Source organism: Cucumis sativus, chromosome 1, assembly GCF_000004075.3.
Source record: "Cucumis sativus cultivar 9930 chromosome 1, Cucumber_9930_V3, whole genome shotgun sequence".
Taxonomy (NCBI): Eukaryota; Viridiplantae; Streptophyta; class Magnoliopsida; order Cucurbitales; family Cucurbitaceae; genus Cucumis; species Cucumis sativus.
In genome coordinates this window covers 23,270,007-23,292,644 of record NC_026655.2, presented here as the reverse complement: position 1 = coordinate 23,292,644, position 22,638 = coordinate 23,270,007, and the positions used below count along the sequence as shown (strand labels likewise).

The window sequence follows — 22,638 nt, the reverse complement described above, 5'->3', positions numbered from 1 at the left end:
TGTCGTATATTCCTTTTAACCGCTTTAGTAAAACCCTGAATCTTCGCTAATTCTCACTTAATGATCTCATTAATATTTAGTAACTACAGCTTCATACCCACATAATTTGATCTCCTACACGTGTCAGTTTCACTCTAATTTCCACACTCCCTAAAACCACCACTCTACCGGCTGTCACCCGTCCCTTTTTCTTTCTTCTTCCGGTCTCTTCCTTTTTATATATCGTTTTCCATCTCTTCTTCTTTCCCGCCTTCTCTTTCAGGACTCTCTCCCCCTCTCTCTCTCTCCCTCACCATTCTCCGTTCGCCTGACTTCTCTCACCTCTCGCCGTCTTCCGGTTACTTTTCGTTCTCTCTCTCTTTCTCTCTGAATCCGTACACTTGCTTGTATTCTTTTACTTGATTTTGTTTTTTCATGTTTGAAACTGTTGAGTTAATGTGTAATGGCGATGGCGATGACGATGACGATGGTGATTGCGGTTTTTTGTTTTGTTTTGTTTTGTTTTGTTTTAATTTGAACGGAACAGTGATAGTGTGCGTTTAATTGTTTCATGTTTTTTTTTTTTTTTTTTTGCGTCTTTCTGGCTGATTTTAATTTTGGAAAGTATACGTATCTTCATTGAACAATATTTGTATCGGTTTTGGTGTTTCAGGTGATGCGGTTTTTTAGGTATAAATTTGATTTTGATTAGGTTACGATCTTGTTTTGGTTCCTGAATGTTCGTCGATTTCGATTCTCTGCCTAATGTAAATGAATCTGTATCGGTTCTCTGTTCGTTTTGGATCATGTGCTTTTATGAATCGGCGTTTTCGAAATTATAGGAATGGTTTCCAAGTAGTAAAACTCAAATGGATTGATATTGGAATTCGGAATTGGAGTTTACACTTCACAGGAACTAAAATTGATTCGTGTACTTCTTTTTCTTTTCAATATTTTGATCGTTTTTTAAAAGACAAAATATGCCGCAAATTAACAGGTCCAAAAATGAGATATAGTCTTCAATCATTATTTATTATTGGTAGACTAGTTTATTTTCTTGGAAATCATCAAACACATGAAAAGACGGAACGAAAATCAAGATTACTTGTTTCTCACTCGATTTGGGGGAATTTCAGTTTCTTACATTTTTTTATTCTGATTCAGTGTGAAGTCGGAATGGGACTGTCAAACAGTGATGGAGAAGGGATCAGAAGAAGATCCTGTGGTTGTGGAAAAGAAGATTTTCTTCCGGAGGAATCGTTTCAGAGTTGGGGAAATTATGCAAACGCGCTGAAGGCGACGCCGTTCCGGCTTATGAACCGACTAACGGCCCGGTCGGCCGAGCAAACCGAGCTCGTCGAGATGAAGGCTCGAAGCGAGCACGAGATGAAGAAGAACCTCACGTGGTGGGATCTTATTTGGTTCGGTGTTGGCGCCGTTATCGGCGCCGGAATATTTGTCCTCACCGGTCTCGAAACTAGGAAACACGCTGGCCCCGCCGTCGTCTTGTCTTACGTCGTGTCCGGCGTCTCCGCCATGCTTTCCGTCTTCTGTTACACTGAGTTTGCCGTCGAGATTCCGGCCGCCGGTACGTTCTTCTTTTCACACCGCACCCCTCCCGAGGCTTTTATATCATTAATTTTATTTAGATCTTCTAAAATTTCTTTAATTTATGAGTTTTTTTTTTTAATTCATAACAACTATCCTAATTATAATTAATAATCCTCCTAAAAAATGAGGGGTATTTTCAGAAAAAAAAAAAAAACTATTTACGTATAGAAAAAACACTTTATCAATTATTATTCTAGTATGATAACTTTCAAAGTCTTTCTCATTATCGATGGATTAAACTAAATTCTAGGTATAATTTAAAATGAAAGAAAAATACTTTTTTTCAAGAAAAAAAATTATCAATAATAGGTAAAAGGAATTTTGCTTTTGATCATTATACTTTTAGCCAATATTCAATTTAATTTGAGTTAATTTTCAAATTATATTAAGTTTTAGAATAGAAAAATTATTTTATGCGATAAAACTTAAGAAAATGTAGTAAATTATCGTAATTATAGACTATGAAAATAGACTCTATCCTTTAAAAAATTACATTTTTTTCCATTTTAAAATAAGAAAAATCTTGAATTGTTGTCCCATATTTTTCGTATAGAGAACATGGAAACAAAGTGTTGACTTTTTAAAATGGAGACGATAATTTAGGGATTAAAAATATTATTTTCTTTGAAATAATTATGATTGAGTTTTTCTTTTGTTAATTATTTTCAACATGGACTAATCACTTTGATGATTACTACTACTATTATTTTCTTTTAAGAACTAAAATTAATTTTAATCAGCCTCTACATTATTCATAATAGTCAAACTTAGACTCTTGGAAGATTCTTGGAATAAGTAATTGAAATAAGTTTAAAATTTTATTTTGTTTCATAAATTTTGTTCTCAACTTTGGAAAGGTCTTCTAACTTTTGAAAAAAAAATTACTTTGATTTTGCCATTTTATCACCATATCACCGATGATTAGGTTTTTATTCATATTAATTAAATTGATAAATATTTGTTTTTTTGTTAATTTATTTTATAAATATTTTATTTCACTATAGAAATATATTTAACCCAGTTAAGCAAAAGCTTAGGAACAAAAAAAAATAGACACCTAAAGTTCATGGAATAATATAAAATAAAATAAAATTAGTATTTAAAGGTTGAAATTGAATGCCATGGTTCTGCTTGTTTGTGTTTATCTACGGTATATTATTGTTATTATTATTTGAATTCGTCCATTCTTATTTAATAAATTTTTATATTTCATGAATTCATTTGACAAATTTATGTATTAGTTATAAAATTACAAATTTGTGTATTAGTTATAAAATTCATAGATGAAATGATTCTTAATTATTTTTTTATAGGTTTTAAGTTCTCTAAAATCAAATTTGAAAATTTAGGTGTTTATTATACATTTTTAAAGTTTAAATTTTAGGACGTAATGTGACCTAACGATTTGAAATTGACTTTGAATTAAATTAAGAAAAAATGTTTTTTAAAAAATTCATTTTTGTTCTAACTATCTATTATAACTTCCAAAAACTTTAATTTTTTTAAAAGTAATTTATTTTATAAATTAATACTTAAAAATATAATTAAAATATCCATGAATTCTTTTGATTTTTTTTAAATTTTTTTTTACAATTAATCACTTCATTTTTCAGTATATTGTTTTGTTATTTATTTTTTGCTTGGTAAAATGTAAAGTTTAGTTTTTTTGAAAACTAAAATGGATGTTGTTTCTATAATTTAGTTAAGAATTCAATTCAAAAGGGGTAAAACATCTTTGTTATAAACTTAATTAAGTATTGGTCTATTGAAATGGGCAGAAATATTTAACAAACTACAGCTAAGCTTTTAATTTACCATTTGTTTTATTGTTAGAAATTATTTTAAGCTTCTCACCTCGTTTACCCACAATCTCCCATTTCGGGTCCACAATGTTGTGATTTGTTTTTAAATTGACAAAGAATTTCATGCTATTTGGAGGACTTGGTTTTCTAAGTCAACACTTTGATATGGATGGATCTTAGGTTTTTTTTATATATAAGAAAAACTTTTATCTTTTATAATAATTGTGTAGGTTTAATATTATAAGAAAATAAATTGCTGTTTGGATAACCTTATCTTATAATTATAACAAGGTAAAAAAATAGTCAATCTCGTGGTAAAAAAAAATTCAATAACTAATTAAGAGTTGATGAGTTCAATTTATATTTACCCAATAACTAATTTTGTATGCTTGACTGGGTTGGTCTAGTCAGCTTGAACACATGAAATTTCAAATCCCAACATAGAACAAACATAGAAATTTGTGATAAAAGTCTATTTAACTTTATATGTATCTGATTCCATCTATTTATTTACGGGGATTTCTCAAATATAAAGGAAAAAACAATATGTTTACCATTTATAGAAAAAAAAATGAGTATACTTGATTTTCTTGTAAATATTTTGTCAATTTTTAATTTTTTTTATCACTTTTATTTATATCTTTATCATGTATTATTATTGTTCTGTTTAGATCAAATTTCGACAGGGAGTTTAAATCATAGAACTTTATGTCATATATATATATATATATTACCTTTGAATGACATTATTTTTTTCTAAAAAGCATAATTTTCTCCAATATATAGTTTTAATTATTTTCTCTAAATTAAGTGACAAAGTCTTTGATCAAAACTCAAAAGCAATCCTTTAAATCTCTCTTCAAAATAATTTCGTGATATTAAACGTTCATGTTTGTAATTCAATTGTATGAATCAATTATACTAGTTTTTCAATAATTATTGACTTATCTTTTCAGGTGGATCATTTGCCTACCTAAGGGTAGAACTAGGAGATTTCGTGGCATTTATTGCTGCTGGTAACATCCTCCTTGAATATGTTATCGGTGGTGCAGCCGTAGCCCGTTCATGGACCTCATACTTTGCCACCCTTTGCAACCACAGGCCAAATGATTTTCGTATCCACATCCCTTCTTTTGCTCATGACTACAACCGACTTGATCCCATTGCAGTTGTCGTCATCATCGTCATTTGCATCTTTGCAGTCATGAGCACCAAAGGCTCCTCTCGCTTTAATTACATTGCATCCATTTTGCATGTGATTGTCATCCTCTTCATCGTCATCGCTGGACTGACCAAAGCCAACCCCAAAAACTTCACTCCCTTTGCCCCGTTCGGCCCTCGTGGCATCTTTGTAGCTTCTGCTGTCTTGTTCTTCGCATACGTTGGGTTTGATGCAGTTTCGACATTAGCAGAGGAGACTAAGAACCCTGGGAAGGATATCCCCATTGGTCTTGTGGGATCCATGGTGATCACCACTTCTGCGTATTGCATTCTTGCAGTTACACTCTGCCTCATGCAATCGTACCAACAGATCGATGAAGATGCACCCTTTTCTGTGGCGTTTGAGGCTGTTGGATGGAGTTGGGCTAAGTACATTGTCGCTGCGGGTGCTATTAAAGGCATGACCACTGTGTTGTTGGTTAGTGCAGTTGGCCAAGCGCGATACCTCACACACATTGCCAGGACTCACATGGTCTCCCCCTGGTTCGCCAAAGTTAATGAAAGAACAGGTATGTTTTGCTAACCATTGTATTTTCAAATGTCTCTTTAATAATTCAGAATCCATTAATGTTTGAACTTATGCATTTGAATGTGATTTTTATACTTCTTATTTTATTAATTTTGAATGATTGATTAAAAGTGTATTTTATAGTGATTTTGAACACAATGCTAAAATTTGCATATGCTTAATTTCTTGAACAGGAACTCCAGTGAATGCAACAACATCAATGATGGCTGCAACAGCAGTAATCGCCTTCTTCACAACTCTAGAGATCCTTTCAAACCTCCTCTCAATCTCCACTCTCTTCATCTTCATGTTAGTAGCTGTAGGCCTCATCGTCCGGCGCTACTACGTCAGCGGCGAAACAACACCATTGAACAGAAACAAGCTTATAATCTGTCTTATTCTGATCGTAGGATCTTCAATTGGAACCGCTGCATATTGGGCTTCAAGTGATGATGGTTGGATCGGCTTTGCAGTGACCCTTCCCATATGGTTCCTCTCAACTCTAGCCCTATGGCTCGGTGTCCCACAGGCAAAAAAGCCACGCGTGTGGGGCGTGCCATTGGTCCCATGGCTGCCATCATTATCCATTGCCATTAACATTTTCCTTCTTGGGTCCATTGATAAAGCTTCATTTGAAAGGTTTGGGATATGGACTGGAGTTCTCCTGGTTTACTATTTATTGTTTGGGTTGCATGCTTCTTATGATACTGCCATGGAGTCGAAGACCCGAACAATAGAAAGCAACAGCAGTGTGTGAAGATTTATGATTGAGATAAAGAAATTGGAATTAGGAGTGAGATCAATTTATAGTTAGTTTTACTTAATTGTTGGTTGTTTTAGTGTTGATTATTAATGTGTTGTTGTTGATTAGGGATTCTGTGGTTAACCCACAAATCCATTTGTAAATGCAAAGTGGTAGTTTGTGGTAGATGTAAGAACATCTTTTAGTTCTTTATTGTAACAGGAACGGAATTTTATTTCTATGTATCTAAATCCATAGTTTTATTTTAACTTCAACATTTATATCTTCCATCTTAATTGAAGATATATAAAACTACTAAAGTTGGTTGTCTCTTTACAATTATTTTTGCCATATAGTTAAAAAGAAAGAAAGAAAAAATGCCTAAATGCTAAATGAGCTTGAACAAATGACCACTTTGATAAATCATGCAAAACCCATCATAGGTTCAATTGCAATTGCAACTGCAACGGCAACGCCACTCCGTTCAAGTTCACTACTTCTTTCCACTCTCTTCTTCGTCGTCTTCCTTGAGCTATGCTCTCCCACACAACCCTAATTCCCTAACCATTTCTCTTCCTCTTTCCTTATAAAGGATTCCGAGGGTGTTCTCAGCTTCGATTTCGAGGGTGGTCTCGATGCCGTCCTCACAAACCCCACCGTCGCCCCCTCCTCCTCCTTACCCCTCGTCCCCTCCGACTCCTCTGCCCCTCCCGCCCTCTCCAATTTCCTTCCCAGCTCCCTCACTCCTGAACCCCTTGGTGCCCCTACTGCTAACCTCGGCACCCGCAGGAGCTTCCGCCAAACCGTTTGCCGCCACTGGCTTCGCAGCCTTTGTATGAAGGGCGATGCTTGTGGATTCCTTCACCAGTATGATAATTCTCGGATGCCCATTTGCCGCTTCTTTCGTCTTTATGGTGAGTGTCGGGAGCAGGATTGCGTGTATAAACATACCAATGAAGATATAAAAGAGTGTAATATGTACGTTTTGGAATTTGGAATTCGATTTGTGTCTTGAATTTAGTAGTTGTTCGTCATATTTACATTTTTGGTTGTTTAATTTTCTTGTATTATTCTTTTATTAGGGGGTGATCAATATATGCTTTCATAGTTTATCTCCCTTTTCTTTGTTCCTAGTAGTTGAATTTATTAGTATCATATGCAGTTCATGGATTACATACTGGGTAATTTCTTTTCATTTCTTTTCATTTTGTTTTTAAATAAGAGGAGACAATTCTTTAATACATGAAAAATCATGAACAAAATTTACTTTCTTCCATTAGGAGTACACAAAAGAGCATCAAAATTGCAAGCGAGTCATTAGACAAACTCTAATTGCACCATGAAGAGAAACTTATCCAAACAAGAAGCGTCCTTTGATCTCTTTCCTTTCTTTGTTATGCTAAAATATCATTTTTAACCATAAAAATCTATAAGATGGCCTTAGCTGCGTAATTCCAACGAGTTTTAAGTCATTTCTTTAAAGTTTTTGCCACTCAACAAGTGTCATTATACTTGTAGTTGAACCATTGTGGACGTATTAAACTATTTCTTACCCAAGGAAAGAAGACCTAAAAGAGAGAGAAAATAATGAAATAGAGTAGTATCCTTTGTCTCTGCTATACGAGCAAAGTAGTAGTAGGTAGTGTTGGGACTTGTTTGAACCTATACTTCTTCCCTTGGGTTTCCCCTCTATCAATGAAATTAATGATTCCCCAAGGATTTCTTCAATCTTTTAGTTTAAGCACGCGTACAGCTTTTGTAAGGTTGATGATATCGTTAGATATATTTATGGTGCTAGAAATTGAGGAATCCTCATTCAGGCTTTTGCGAAATGATTCCCTAGTTTTACTTAGACAAATTGTTTTGCAACAATATGATCTTTTTTTGGTTAAGATGTGCAATGACAGAATCTTGTAAATTAATTTCTACAGTACATCTTTTTGGACAAATTTTTGTTCGCTTGCAATCAATTGATGTTCTTTGTCTAAAGGCTAAACACTGGAACTGCAGGTACAAGTTTGGTTTCTGTCCAAATGGTTCTGATTGTCGATATAGGCATGCAAAGCTACCTGGACCCCCACCTTCCGTGGAAGAAATCCTTCAGAAAATACAGCACTTAGGTTCATACAATTATGGCTCCTCAAACAAATTCTTTTCACAGCGTGGAGTTGGTTTGCCCCAACAGAATGAAAAATCTCAGTTTCCTCAGGGTCCGGCCCCTGTTACTCAAGGAGGGATTGGAAAACCTTCTACAACAGAATCTGCTAATGTCCAACAACAGCAAGTTCAACAACCTGCACAACAAACCAGCCAGACTCAGATACGAAGTGTTTCTAATGGCCAGCCTAATCAGTTAAACAGAACTGCAACATCTTTGCCTCAAGGAATATCTAGGTGTGTCTGAAGAGACCTGAAGTAATTTTTCATGTTACTTTAACTTAACTTTTGTATCATATGGAAACAGTGTTGCAGAGATATGTTATTTTACCTTCCTTGTTCATATCATAATTGTGCTTTCACATACTTTATGCCCCATTAGTCAAAAATATTTTTCTTCATATCAATTTGTAGTCCTTGGAACACAAGAATCTTTAGTTAGAATGAGATTCCTACTCAGTATCTTTTGAGATTTTGAGCAGAGTTCCTCCTTTGGTGAGCACAATACAAGCTGCCTCTTGGGCCTGGTGAATGGTATTGTCTTTCTTTCTTTCTTTGTTTTTTTTTTAACGATCAGAAAACTTGCTTTCAGTGAGAAGAAATGAAACAATACGGAAGGGCCTGAATGGTGTCATCTTAAGGTATTAGTTATTTTACACATTCTTCTTCAAGCTATTAAACTTTATGCCAAAGCTTCGTTACAATATGCTTATGCTTCATTTCATTAGTACCTCATGTCAATTATCAAGTGTCATGTAACTAGTTTTTGCCTACATATTTATGGCACTGTTATTGATTGGCTAGAATCTGTTGACTCGAAGTTCATACTCTGTCATGTTAGGGTCTCTTTTAATCTGTGGACTGGGACTTCATAAATACTTTTTTTGATTTAGTTTGCTTTAATATTTGAAGTTGATGGAGTCTCTCCAGCTTCTATGACTATACTCCCTTTGTCACTTATGCCAAGTACTGGAACTGTTTTCTGTAAAACTCAATCAGCAAGGGGTACCCTTTTTTGGTTCTGTAACCTTTCCCATTCATCTTCCGATAAAGACATGGCTACTCTTTTGTAATATAATTCTGCGAAGCAAATGAAAAAAAGAATTGACTTTCACATGAACCTTTTAAATACTCTAAATGACCTAATTTATTTTTGAAAGATTAGGTACTTTATTGTTAAAAGTTGCAACCGTGAGAATTTGGAGTTCTGTACAACAAGAGGGGTATGGGCAACTCAAAGAAGCAATGAAGCTAAACTTAATGAAGCTTTTGATTCTGCTGATAATGTTATTTTGATTTTCTCAGTCAACCGGACTCGACATTTTCAGGTGCTAACCATTCCCTGTGATGCTACTTGGTCATTGATGAACATAGTATGTTTGTTTGAGATAATTATACTGATCTGCTATTGGCTGCTTAGGGTTGTGCAAATATGATGTCCAGGATTGGTGGTTCTGTCAGTGGGGGCAATTGGAAATATGCACATGGAACTGCACATTATGGTAAAAAAATTTCACTCAAATGGCTTAAGGTTGATATTTCATTTCTTAGATTTATAATTTTATGTAGAAATTTATATAACATTTGTACCTCATCATGCTGTTGCATTGTTGTTAGTTGCAATAATGCTAATGGTTGTTTGCACTCTCAGTCCCTCTAGAACGTCTAATTTACTCTCAGAGTTCATCAACGTAGTGCTCATTAAAATTTAAACTGAATTATTCTTTTTTAATATGTGATAATGAACAGTTTTTCTTTTTCCCATCATTAAAAGATGTATGAAAAAATCAATGGTTCACTGTATCCTAGAAGTAGGAAGAAAACTTGAACAATTTTTCAATCTAAATCCGAAACCCTAGACAAAGTTTTTAAAACTTGATCAAGCTATTTCCAGTATTAATTGGTCTATGAGTTCATTATAATTATTTGATATTCTTATCTAGGATAAATAACAGATTACATTAAAGAAACATTATGAATATATTTGTTTCTTCCCATGGGAGAGTGCATCATACTTCTTGGAGCATTCAATTTTGCTCTCTTTTTTTGTCTTTTTCCCTTTTTAGTTAAAGAAAATATGTACAGTGAAGAATTATGATATGAATTTTTTATGACATCTGGAATCTTGCTAAATTTTCAATTTGACAGATCCACGTTCAAGCTCAAAGTTCAAATTAAATTATGTTATGAAAGATGATTTTGTTCCAACCAATTTGAGTCCTGTATGATGCGTGAATAATTTGACTTTGTTACTTGCAGTTATGTGAACTATCCTTCCAGAAAACACGCCATTTGAGGAATACATATAATGAAAACTTACCCGTAAAGGTATAGTATCTCAAATTTGATGAAGAAAGATTTCTATTTATATTTACATCTGCTGATGTTATGTTGTGTTGTGTTTTTTTCCCCTCACGCTTCTTCGTTTACTGTCGTGAACTTTTGAAAAGATTTTTTACTTCTTTTTTTGTGTGTTTATGATTATTGATTATCATATTGTTATGTACTTTCTGGTGATAATACATTTTACCGGTTTTGTTGAAGTCAAATTATCTGAAAACATACTGAAGAACTTTCAATCTTATCACTTTTGGATGAGTCTTTTTTTTGGTTTGGGAGGGGGGGTCGCTAGAAATTTAACTCCGATCTTTGTTTTACTTATCTTCCCGTAATCATCTCACTTCGAGTACTTACATGGTTGATTCAATTATGAGGGATTGCAATCCCGTTTGACCTCGCTCTCACTCTTCAACTTGAGAGCATGATATTTTTCAATTATGAGAAAAGCACAGTAGGTTGTCCTATAACAGAAATTGACTAACATTTGACTGTCAGAACCGTTACAAGTAATGCGAGCCTTTTCCTAATAAACTAACCACCACTTCACGAATTCTTTCATTGACTGCAATTTGAAAGGTTGGCCCAAACATGACAAGGTAAAAGTTGGATCCAACAGAAACATGAAAGACGGCCAATGGAGTCTTGAAATTTTTCTCTGTTCATTGGTATTGTCATATTGATTAAAGTTATTGATTGAAGTAACCGAGTTTGCCTGTTAGCCCCTGAAAAGCTAGGATAACTGCATTTCACCTAGATTTAATGGAAGGAAAGGGACCAAGTTGTTTGCTGGAGAGTAGCCAGCCTAATCGTTCTAATTAATAAAGAAGACTTTTTTAGACAAATAAATTGATATTTAGAAGGATTAGGAAATACAGCAAAAGGCCAGGATCTTTTGTTGTATAGTGGCATTTGATATAAGTTTTTTTGAGAGCAAACGAGATAATTTTCTGGAACATTGTTAATGTTGATTGTGTATCACACAAGGATGGCTTCACTATGCTTCAACTTTGATTGAGTTGAAAGCCATCCTGTTTATGCTGTAGAATCTTCCAATTGCACCCTGTTTTTGTTCATTTGGCATGAAACCGCTCATTGTCTTGTTTTGTTACCTGCCTACCATTCACATGTACGTGGAGGATGATTGTTCTAAGAGATGATATTTTGTCCTTCATATCTTGTTCTGCAATCAGTGTTAGTATTGGGTACTAATTGAGCCATCATTTTTTTCGTACTTCTTACAAGTGCAGATCAGTAGAGATTGCCAAGAGCTAGAGCCCTCTATTGGTGAGCAGCTGGCTTCTTTGCTTTATCTCGAGCCAGATGGTGAACTCATGGTATGCTTTATTTGTTCATTTTGTTCAAAACAGAAAACTTTGAAATACATTCCCCCTAGTACAAAATAAGGATTACATATGCAAGCAGGAGACGAAGGAAATGGAATTTGAGGAAATGGATTATGGCAGTTTCTGGATTTATTATTGTGTAATGGTGTGGGATAGCTCTTACTGGATTACTCAAGTGTTGTTTTCTTATTTTTGTGATCAGGCTGTCTCAATAGCAGCAGAATCGAAACGGAAAGACGAGAAAGCAAAGGGAGTTAATCCTGATATTGGAAATGAGAACCCAGATATCGTCCTGTTTGAGGATAATGAAGAAGAGGAAGAGGAAGAGAGTGAAGAGGAGGAGGAGGAGAGCTTTGGCCAATCTGTTGGTCTACCATCGCAGGGCAGAGGGAGGGGCAGGGGAATCATGTGGACCCCACATATGCCAATGGGACGTGGTGCCAGACCCTTCCATGGAATGCAAAGTTTTCCACCTGGGATGATGGGTCCGGATGGTTTGTCTTATGGGCCTGTTACGGCCGATGGATTTCCCGTGCCTGACATTTTTGGTATGGCTCCTTGTGGTTTTGGTCCATATGGTCCTAGGTTTTCCGGTGATTTCATGGGTCCCTCATCTGCTATGATGTTTCGCGGACGACCTTCTCAACCTGGGGCCATGTTCACCCCTGGTGAGTTTGGGATGATGATGGGACAAGGACGTGGTCCCTTTATGGGTGGGATGGGAGTTACTGGTACTAGCCCAGCTCGACCTGGTCGTCCTGTGGGTGTTTCTCCATTGTATCCACCTCCAACAGGACCCTCAGCTCAGAACATCAATTGAGCCATTAAGAGGGACCAAAGGGGACCGACTAGTGATCGGAATGACAGATACATTGTGGGACCGGACCAAAACAAGGGCCAGGAGATGCTAGGTAGTGGACACGATGAAGGAATGCAATATAAGCATGGATCAAAAGCTTATCCTGATGATCAATATGGAATGGGAACAACCTTTAGGAATGAGGAAAGTGAAAGTGAGAACGAGGCACCTCGGCGATCAAGGCATGGAGAGGGGAAGAAGAAGCGGAGAGGTTCAGAAGGAGATGCCTCTGCAATCTCTGATCAGTGATTAGTTGTAGTTAGTTATGTCTGACCAAATAGCCTCCGTTTTGCCACTGACTAGTGATGTCTTCCTTTCTTAGACGAGCCTTCATTGAACTTCTTGTTGTTGTAAGTTCGAAAAAATTGAGGTACTTAAGTTAAGATTCATCATTTTTTTCCTTCTCTTTCTTTTCATCTTATACTGTAAAGATACATTTTTAAGCAGTCATAATTCATACATTGTTTTACAAATTTGTAAAAGAACTTTCATCTGAAGTGAAGAATCTCATAAAGTTGTTATGTCTTCTCCCTTTCCCCCTCCATTGTTAATCCACCCCCACCCTTACTCCAACTTCTTCTCCCTATAACGGAAAGGAAAGAAAAGACAAGAGGAAATCTGCACTTAAGACGGCTATGGAAGTTTGTACAAACTACAAAGCATGACTCACAATCTTTCTAATGCATCATCCAAATGTGCTATGTCTGTTATGCCAAGTCTTTTCCATTGATACTTCATTTGTTTACATCTGTTTCGAATGTAATCCTTTATCTGTATTCTTTTATATTTTCTAAGGTTCTTCAGTAGCACCTTGTATGGTTAAGTTAATTTGATGGGCATTACATTCTCAAGTTTTTAATCTAAAAAGAATCATACTTAAAATAACTTTTAAGGGGTGTTTTAAACTGTTTTCCTTTATATACTTAAGTATGATGAAGCTTCTAAAGAGTTTTCTTGCTATAACATGTTTGGACGAGGTTACCCTCATGAATTGTTAAAAATAAAATTAAAATTCTCAATTGAATTAATATATTCTTTTAAACAAATCGAGATTAGGAATCTTTTCTTGATAATACTAATAATATCACAACTAAATAGATTAATAATATCCTATACTTGACATTGTAATTGAAATGATCTAAAATTTTGTTAAGATGAAGATTAGAACGAACATTATTATTTGTTAATATTCAAATCAATTGTCAAAGTAAACATAACTCAACTCGACGTTAGAATACTCTTACTTTTATTGTTTTAAAAAATCAAATTATTTATTAGATATACAAAACAAACCTAACAAGAAGAAACACAATTGCTCCCCTTAGAAAAATTATAATGATATACAAATAATCAATACTAAAAAAACAATGAATTTCTAAAAATGTGAAAAATATATATTGCTTTGTTTGTTTATTTAAAAAGACATTTATATTAATTTTGAGAGAGTGAGAGGTAAGGGATCTTGGCCTCGTCCACTTCCAACTCCGAACCTCCAACTACACAAACACATCCTTCACTTTTCTTCCTATTCCTCCCTTCCGATCGGAACCTTAATCGCCGGTAATTCATTCTTCTCGCGTTTAATTTCATTATACTTTTAGAAACATTTTGCTCCATCCCTTGTTATATAATGAAGTTTTTTTAAAATTAATCTTCTGAATTTTCATTTCTCTTTCTAATGTTTGTTGGAATCTATTTTAACTCAATTCCAATTCAGATTCCGAAATAATTGTTGAATGTACTTCTTCATTCTATGAACTTTTGTATTTTTTAAAGTTTATCTTCTGAATGTTTTGTGAACCCCATCTATGATACCTTAAGATTTGTATTCAAATAATTGGTTTTGATTTTTTTTTCTTCTTTTTTTTGGTTGATTTTGATGTGCAGGATTTTATTTGAGCTTATCGACTTCTGTTGTATCCGCTTGGCTGTAAGCTAAATATCTGTTTGGTTGAATTTTGTTCCTCTGGTTTTTCATCTTCTGCTGAAGACTTCTAGCTTCACGCATGGCTTTGCTTGATGTCACAAGGTCATGCCTTGATTCCATTACCCAGGTAAATCTAACTATAATAAAAACTATGGTTACCTTCTCTTTAGTTTCAAATTCTGCAAGCCCTTCGTTTCTAGTAATTTTTTAGTCATTGATTGTGTTTCATCTCTCCCTATTTCTGCCCAAATGTTTGTTTTGGAAGTCTGCATTTACCATTCTGTACAACGACAGAGTTCTATATTTATCTTTATGTATCGATTATCAAGTCGTACATGGTTTTATTCTATGTGTCCTTGTTCTACCAGTTTATGTAATGTTATCCCATTGCATTTTACAGATAGCAGATCACCTTAAGGGTTCCATACTGTATCTTGATGCTGGGTGTGTCGAGAGTTTCCAGATTCTTGGGGGATTCCCATTATTACTTGACCATGGTGTCAATGTTGTCTGTAGCTTGGAAAATATGGCTGCTCTTGATGCTGTAAGATAGTTGTTCTTGAGGTTTTACAAAAGGTTAAATGTTGCTCATCTTGTTTTTATTGATAGTTTCTTTTCATTTTTTTTCACCCTGAAATGAAAAGGTAGACATAAAAGTTTTAATCGATAAATTTTCAAATGGGAACCTAGTGGTTGATGCAAATAAACTATCCATGATTCAATAGGTTTTCTATTTGATTATGTAATATTCTTATATCCCAATGTAATTTTAACATAATTCTTGATCTTGGGAACCTCTTTTAGGTGATTGATTGGAACCCGGCTTCTGCAACAAAACTTGTGGTGATTACATCCCGTCTCTTGAGTGATGCACATCGTTATATTTTACGCTGCCTGACTACGCATCAAGATGTTCGGCATTGTACCATATTTACATCTATCTCAGAGGTGCTTCTTTTAAAATATTTATTGTGATTAATTTTCCTTAATGAAGACTTATATTTCTTTGAGTGCAAGTTAGGACTATGATGATATAACTCTGAAGACTTTAAACCATATGTACAATCAGATCCAAATAAGTCAATTTGATTGATAGTGGTTGTTCAATGCAATGAAATACTTTGCAGATTGCTCACTCTGTATACCCCGATTCCCCTTTGGGACCAGATGCATTCCATGAGTATGAATCTTTACTTGTCCAAGATTACGAGGAACTTGTTAAGAAAGATGAAAAAAAAGCTTTGCCGTCAGAGGACAGAATCTTGGAAAAATGTATATCCTCAGAAGACGAAGGATGGTCACGACTCACTTCAAGTGAAGAGGACATCACTCAACTAGAAGCTAGTTCAAGTGGAAGAGATTCATATGAAGACGTTTTGACTAGTCACCGAGAAGATGTAGGGCAAAAGCTCGTCGTTTCTGTGCATCACTTCCCAATGATTTTATGTCCATTTTCACCAAGAGTTTTTGTCTTGCCTTCAGAGGGATTAATTGCTGAAGCATGCTTATCACCAGAAAATGTGGATTCCCTTAGTCCTGGTTTGCCTCCCCTGTATACTGGGATGCCTCCTGATGGTGATGATATTCCTCCTGGGGCAACTCTTACTGCACATTTTCTTTACCATTTTGCTGCCAAGGTAATGACTCTGTTCATGTTTGAGTGAAAATGTTCCCTATACTTGTTCATCTTTATGTTTTTTGCATCTTGACCTTTTATGAAAATATGTTCTCTCCATCTTTCCTAACCTTATTAAAAAGGCTGAACTGTGTAAGTTACCATTGAAGCTGAAGAAAGAATCTCTTGTTAATGGCCCTCATTACATCCAACTGAATTTTGTGCTTACTATTTGTGCCTAAACTTTTGAAATTCAAAACTAGATACCTTCACATATACATGATTACTCTCTTATATACATAAATATTTCTAAGAAATATATAGTATGACTTTAACTGGAACTTTGTCAGCTTGTCAACAAAAAAAAAAAAAAAAAAAACCACTGCTTGTAAGGTATTTTCCATCTAATTCTATTTCATTTTGAATATGTAGCATATTGGTTCCTTCCTTTCAAAGTTGTCTTTGGTCTTTGAATTAATAGAGTATTTAAGGATTCACTAAGTTTGGATGCTAGTTTGAAAAAAGAAGAAAATATTGACTAATCTATAATAGAAGTTCAACAACCTATACTAGTTGACAGGAATTTTTTGGTTAATTATCATGTAGAGTCGTAGACGTGGATGATCTATTCATTTTTCTCCTTATAATAGTGGCCATGATGCTTCTTTCTGAATAATGTAGATGGACTTGAAGATGGAAATATTTTCCATTGGTGATCTGTCAAAAACTGTTGGAAAGATTTTGACAGATATGTCTAGTCTTTATGATGTAGGCCGACGCAAGAAATCAGCTGGTCTCCTGCTAGTCGATCGGACTCTTGATCTTCTTACTCCATGTTGTCATGGAGACTCACTTGTAGACCGCATGTTTTTGTCATTGCCCCGCAGAAAAAGAACTTCACCTGTTACCCATGTCAAGGGTCCAGAAACTTCCCTAAAAAAGGGTCCACGTATCTGTAGACGAGCACCTCTTGATGTTCGGATACCATTTGCAGAAATTCTTACTGAAGATGAAGGTAAAGCTGATAAATTTCGGCTTGGTGAAAGGATTGAAGCTTTTCTTTCTGGTTGGAATTCTAGAAACTCAACTTCCCAAAATTTTAATAATAGTGGTGAAAGCAACAGAGATCAAACTCTACAATCGCCAATTTATGACCCTGAACTACTTAGTGGCTGTTTCGTCTCCTCCGAGAATTTTCGAGGAATTCCATACATGGAAGCAATACTGGATAGGAAAACAAAAGATGGAACTGTGCTGATAAAGAAGTGGCTACAAGAAACTATGCGCAAGGAAAACGTTGTTGTGAATGGGAAAATTCGTCCCGGATTTCCTACCAAAGTGGAATTAGAATCTATGATTAAGGCACTGGCTAAAAGCCAGACTTGTTGGTTGAGAAATAAAGGAGTTCTTCAGCTAGCAGCTGCTGCAACAGTTGCAATCGAGGAATTAAACAGCACTCGGTGGGATGCCTTTCTTAGTGCCGAAAAGATATTGCGTGCAAGTGCTGAAGATACTAGTCAGGGTCTGGCTGCGCAAATTGTTGATCTTATAAACAAAAGTGTATTGGTGGTAAAATCGGAAGCTTCAAAGGGCGTTCTTTCCTTTGAAGATGCTTTGCTTCTTACAATTACTGGTTATATATTGGCTGGAGAGAATTTCCCGACATCTGGGTCTGATGGTCCATTCTCTTGGCAAGAGGAACATTTCATAAAAGAAGCTATTATTGATGCAATTTTAGAAAACCCAGTGGATGGAAAATTGAAGTTTCTCCATGGTTTAATAGAAGAGCTTCAAACAAACCGAGATAGGATGAAATCGAAGGGAACAAAAGAAATGGGGTCTAGCCAAATAAAAGATGATGACTTTGATGATCAGTGGGAGAGCTGGGGTGATGACGATGCTGATATTAACACTACCAATGAGGAAGTATATGATGATATGCAGCTGAAGTTAGAGTTGCGTGATCGAGTGGATAGTCTTTTCAAAACACTTCACAAGCTGTCCGGTACAAAGAAGATAAATTTATTGTTAAAGGAAACATTAAATTCAGAAAATATCCTCAATGGTGATCAGTATGCAAACAAAGGAGTTCTTTATAAGCTTCTGACTAGGATCTTAAACAAGCATGATTTACCTAATTTGGAATACCATTCCTCCACAATGGGGAGACTTTTCAAAAGTGGGTTTGGAAGATTTGGTCTTGGACAAGTGAGTTTTGGTTTGATGAATTATTAAAAGCTAAAATCTTTCTTATCCAAATGGGTTAACTGTTGAGTTTGTTTGTTTTTCAGGCTAAACCCAGTCTTGCTGATCAAAACGTCATTCTCGTTTTTGTTATTGGGGGTATTAATGGTCTTGAGGTTAGCATATCTCTCTCTCTCTCTTAGAATTTATTTAAGTGGTTGGATTAATAATGTAACTGCAGTTCAAATTGTTAGATGTCTAATAAAAGAACTTAAATTTTTTTTTGGAAGTCTTCGAAATTATGTCTCATAGGTCTCCAAATAGATTTGAATTTTCAATCACGTGTTTAATAGGCCCTAACATATTTGAAAGTTTTGAAAATTAATTGATTATATTCAATATAATTTAAGTTGCGTGTCATGTTGCGTCTAGTAGCTCATATCGTTCAAGTCTATGACCTATTAGACACAAAGTTCAAAGTTTAGGTCTTAAAGATCAATTATACACATTTGAAGAGTTCATGAACCTGCCAGACATTTTAAAATTGAACTTTTAATTTAGCCAAATTGTAGCTTGATCCTACGTTCATTTAGAAGTGCAACCAATAACTTCTTCCTCCCTTACACATCTCTCGAACACAAACACGTTGTCTCCTGCACATCATCCATTTAATTATGGATTGGATAATGTTAAGTAAACATGATTTATGTACTTTTGATTTTCGATCAGGTTCGTGAAGCTCAAGAGGCATTATCTGAGAGTGGAAGACCAGATATAGAACTGATTGTTGGTGGAACAACCTTCCTCACTCCCCATGATATGTTTGATTTATTGCTTGGGGACTCGGCCTATGTTTGATCCCTTTGAATTTTGAGAATTCTCTCACTTGACAATTGTACAATCACTCACTCTTTAGCCTTTGGTACCTCCATATACGACATTCGAATTACACACACGAACTAATGGATTGAACATTTTGAAGTTTTCTTTAATTTTGCTACCCAGGTTTTTTGAACTGATCCTCTCATTTGAATATGTTTCTCTCTTCTATTTATAACATTTGTTTTTCATGTTTTTGCTTTTAAAAAAGAGCATAGTAATTGCATTCCAAAGCTTGTGCCTGTGTTTTCTTTATGATTTGGTTCTTATGGATGAAATTCATTCCCTTTGGAATATCATTATCTCATCTCCAAGGGTAAGGATGACACACTTTTTAATTGCTCATATATATATATAAAACTATTCAATAAATGCAAAAACACACCATCAAAGAAAATCAACCTAAATGCACAAAAGGGATCGAAACATTCATCAATCTTTGTACCATAAAATAAAAAGAGTTTGTTGTAGTTTTTAAAATAATTGTTATCACGTCTACTCTAAATTAATTTTAATAAATCAATACTAATACATACTAAATGGTGACGATTATTATTACTTTTTTTTTTATCATATCGATAGTTAATTTTAATATTTTTACTTAAAATTTTACACAATGATCACAATAATTGTTATAAAAAATCAAATTAAATTAGCAGTAATATAAAAAAAAAAAGATTAAATAAATAATCAGTTTGGTTAGAAACTTGAATTTTTGAGTTTGGATTGGGTTACTTTAAAATACCAATTGGATTAGATTGTTTGGATTATTTATTTATTTTTTTTAAAAGTATATTTTTATTAATTTAAAATTCTTAAATTTATCTACACAATACATATTAATCACTAGAATTTCATAAAATTCAAATACTAATTAAGGATCTAAAATCAACGTACTTATTACAAACTTCAAATAAACATAATAACAATATTTATGAATTATGATATATATTTTAATAATATTAAAAACTTATATTAAACTTGTTGAACTAAAATGTAACCCAAACTCAAACCGATCTCAAAATTAAAACTAACTTTAAGGTAATGTTTAAAATCTAATTAAATTATATTACGTTTAAAATCTAATTAAATTATATTACGTTTAAAATCTAATTAAATTATATTTATTAGTGTCGTCAGTTATTGGAACATGCGCTCAAATATAACTAATATAGTCTAATACCAAAAGTTTTGAAATTAATATTTCTAATAATTTTGTGATTTAACATCTTCCTCTCCTTACGTATTAATTATGTCATTTAAATCTATCTAAATATATTCGCATTCTTCTCTTTATCTTTCAAATTTTGATTATAAATATCTCATTATTATTTTTCATTCATATTCATAAGTCACAACAAAATATTAAGGTGAAAGAAAAAATCAAATTATGTTTTGGATATATATAATTAGATGGTTAAGTTTGCAACGTGTAAGTTTAAGATGTTAAGAAATGAAATTTAAATTGTGCAAACAAATCAAATTCAAATATTCATTCGAAAGATGACAATATTATCCCTTTACTAAATAAATTTATTTTCCACTTGTTACGACGTGAATATAAAAAGGATATAAATATGAAAATATAATATTGAAGTGGTTGTTTCAATTTCATAATGTTAAGTTAAAACTATAATTTGTTCGTGTGTGATTTTCACGTGCATCACGCACGTTGTTTACTAGTTGATACTAATTTGGTGATGGTCCATTTCTTATTCATCAAATTTGCTATAAAAAAATCTTCTTCACATTTTTAGTTATTTCTTTTGTAAAGGTTGCATGGTGTTTGCTTAATAATATTGATAGCTTAGTCTTAATTTTTAAAACTATTTATTAGTTTGGTGTTTTTAAACATATTTTGAGGTGATTTTTAAATCATTCTCAAAACATATTCAAATATAGTCTAACAAACAAAGATCAAATCATCAATCTCATTTATAAAATGGAAACAAATTAAATTGGTTAAGTACATAAAACATGTTAAATTGATAGTATAGATTTATTTTTTAAAAAAATCTAAGAAAGAAGAAGTTGGATGTGGAAGCATTTTAAAATTGAAGGCAAAAAGATACAAAATTTGGGGCCACTAGAATCTTATCATATTTTACTTTATATGATTTTATCCAAAATTTAATCAATTCATTTGCCTAAAGTGTGTGACCAACATTTTTATATAGTTAAAATAATCTATAACCTATAGCCAACATTATGTTATTATAGTATATGTATTGATTTGTAAATCAAACCTTGAGTCCAAGTAATACCTTATTATTATTACATTATAATAGAGAGACTACGTAGTTGAACCACATTAAATATTTTTATTTAATGATTAATTTTAATTTTAAAATTTTAGGTAAATTAAATATTTTTTACCATGTGAATTAGAACACAATAAATAAATAAAGTAAAAGACTAAAAGACGTGGAAGTAATGGAGATAAAAGGAAATTTATTATTAGAGTTGAGTGCATGAACTGAAAAAGAGTAAGTTGAGAAAGTAATGTCTTTATTTATCATAGAAATTTATATTTTTCAATGTATTCATTTAGATTTGTTTAGATGAATAAATTCAAAATTTTTCGTGAACTTAAGATAAACACTTAGCAAAATTTTCCTCATTCAAATGACGATCAACAAATCGTGGCCATTCAAAAGTTTTCGAGTGAGAAATATTTGGCTCATGGTCATATGCTAATTGTAATTACGAGTACTTGTGATAAGTTGTTGGCCTAATACGCATAAGTAACGCAACATGCAAAATATCATGTCTCCATACAAATGTAGGAGTTTAGCTCTCATAAGCAAATGTGTAGTAATTAATTGCAAACGTTTTATAAATGATTATGCTAAACCATTTTGTTTATGAACATGAGCTACATGATGTTCAACACTGATCCCAATAGATGTACAATAATTATCAAACGTTTGAGATGTAAATTCACCAGCATTATCAAGTCGGATATTCTTAATTGTATAATCAAAGAAAACTGTGTTATTAACTTAATTAATGCACGATTTCGACTAGATAATAAGTACATATGCGATTATCTGTTGGATGCGTCTATTAAGACCACAAAATACTTAAATGGTCTACTTGGTGGGTTAATTGATCCACAAATATCACATTGAATTCGTTCAAAAAATGTAGGTGATTTGATTTCCACTTTGGCTGGTGATAGTATAATTATTAACTTGTCTTGACAGCAAGCATCACATGATATTTCATTAGATTGAATAATATGTTGGTTCATCAATGGATGTGCATGTGAATTTTCAATAATTCTTCTCATCATTATGGATTCTAAATGACCCAATCGATTATGCCAAGTTGTAAATATGTCTGGATTCATGAACTTCAGGTTCATTGTTGCATATGTTTCAACTACTCTATGATAAAGCAGACAACTTTTCTAATATACGTTCATTTGAGATAGTAGATATAATATAAATATATTCTATCTCATTTTTT

The 22,638-nt window shown here is 33.5% G+C and overlaps 3 protein-coding genes across 3 annotated transcripts; all 3 read left to right on the top strand.

Annotated features, from left to right (window-relative positions):
• The first annotated feature begins 227 nt into the window (after positions 1–227).
• Positions 228–6,153, top strand: LOC101212046 (cationic amino acid transporter 1). Its single transcript, XM_004135505.3, has 4 exons — positions 228–337; positions 1,144–1,567; positions 4,349–5,122; positions 5,316–6,153. Exons 2-4 carry the CDS (start codon positions 1,156–1,158, stop codon positions 5,876–5,878), a joined length of 1,749 nt encoding a protein of 582 aa, XP_004135553.1. The 5' UTR covers positions 228–337; positions 1,144–1,155; the 3' UTR covers positions 5,879–6,153.
• A 266-nt stretch (positions 6,154–6,419) lies between these two features.
• LOC101215977 (30-kDa cleavage and polyadenylation specificity factor 30) lies at positions 6,420–13,090 on the top strand (the record flags this gene model as incomplete). Its single annotated transcript, XM_011650220.2, is given in 7 exon segments — positions 6,420–6,841; positions 7,874–8,257; positions 9,186–9,348; positions 9,441–9,551; positions 10,280–10,348; positions 11,608–11,694; positions 11,906–13,090. Coding segments are annotated over 7 exon segments (2,142 nt in total), but the record flags the coding sequence as incomplete, so codon positions are not given.
• An 888-nt stretch (positions 13,091–13,978) lies between these two features.
• On the top strand, positions 13,979–19,323 carry LOC101211807 (sec1 family domain-containing protein MIP3). Its single transcript, XM_004135504.3, has 8 exons — positions 13,979–14,122; positions 14,450–14,616; positions 14,890–15,033; positions 15,294–15,437; positions 15,617–16,126; positions 16,786–18,312; positions 18,396–18,464; positions 19,018–19,323. The coding sequence occupies exons 2-8, from the start codon at positions 14,569–14,571 to the stop codon at positions 19,144–19,146; spliced, it is 2,571 nt and encodes an 856-aa protein (XP_004135552.1). The 5' UTR covers positions 13,979–14,122; positions 14,450–14,568; the 3' UTR covers positions 19,147–19,323.
• Positions 19,324–22,638: the final 3,315 nt, after the last annotated feature.

Bases quoted from the DNA above. Each gene is read 5' to 3' on its own strand.
- LOC101211807 (XM_004135504.3), top strand. From the start codon at position 14,569: ATGGCTTTGCTTGATGTCACAAGGTCATGCCTTGATTCCATTACCCAG. The intron at 15,034-15,293 runs GTAAGATAGTTG...AACCTCTTTTAG, and splicing joins ATATGGCTGCTCTTGATGCT to GTGATTGATTGGAACCCGGC. The intron at 18,313-18,395 runs GTGAGTTTTGGT...TTTGTTTTTCAG, and splicing joins GAAGATTTGGTCTTGGACAA to GCTAAACCCAGTCTTGCTGA.
- LOC101212046 (XM_004135505.3), top strand. From the start codon at position 1,156: ATGGGACTGTCAAACAGTGATGGAGAAGGGATCAGAAGAAGATCCTGT. The intron at 1,568-4,348 runs GTACGTTCTTCT...TTATCTTTTCAG, and splicing joins CGTCGAGATTCCGGCCGCCG to GTGGATCATTTGCCTACCTA. The intron at 5,123-5,315 runs GTATGTTTTGCT...TTTCTTGAACAG, and splicing joins CAAAGTTAATGAAAGAACAG to GAACTCCAGTGAATGCAACA.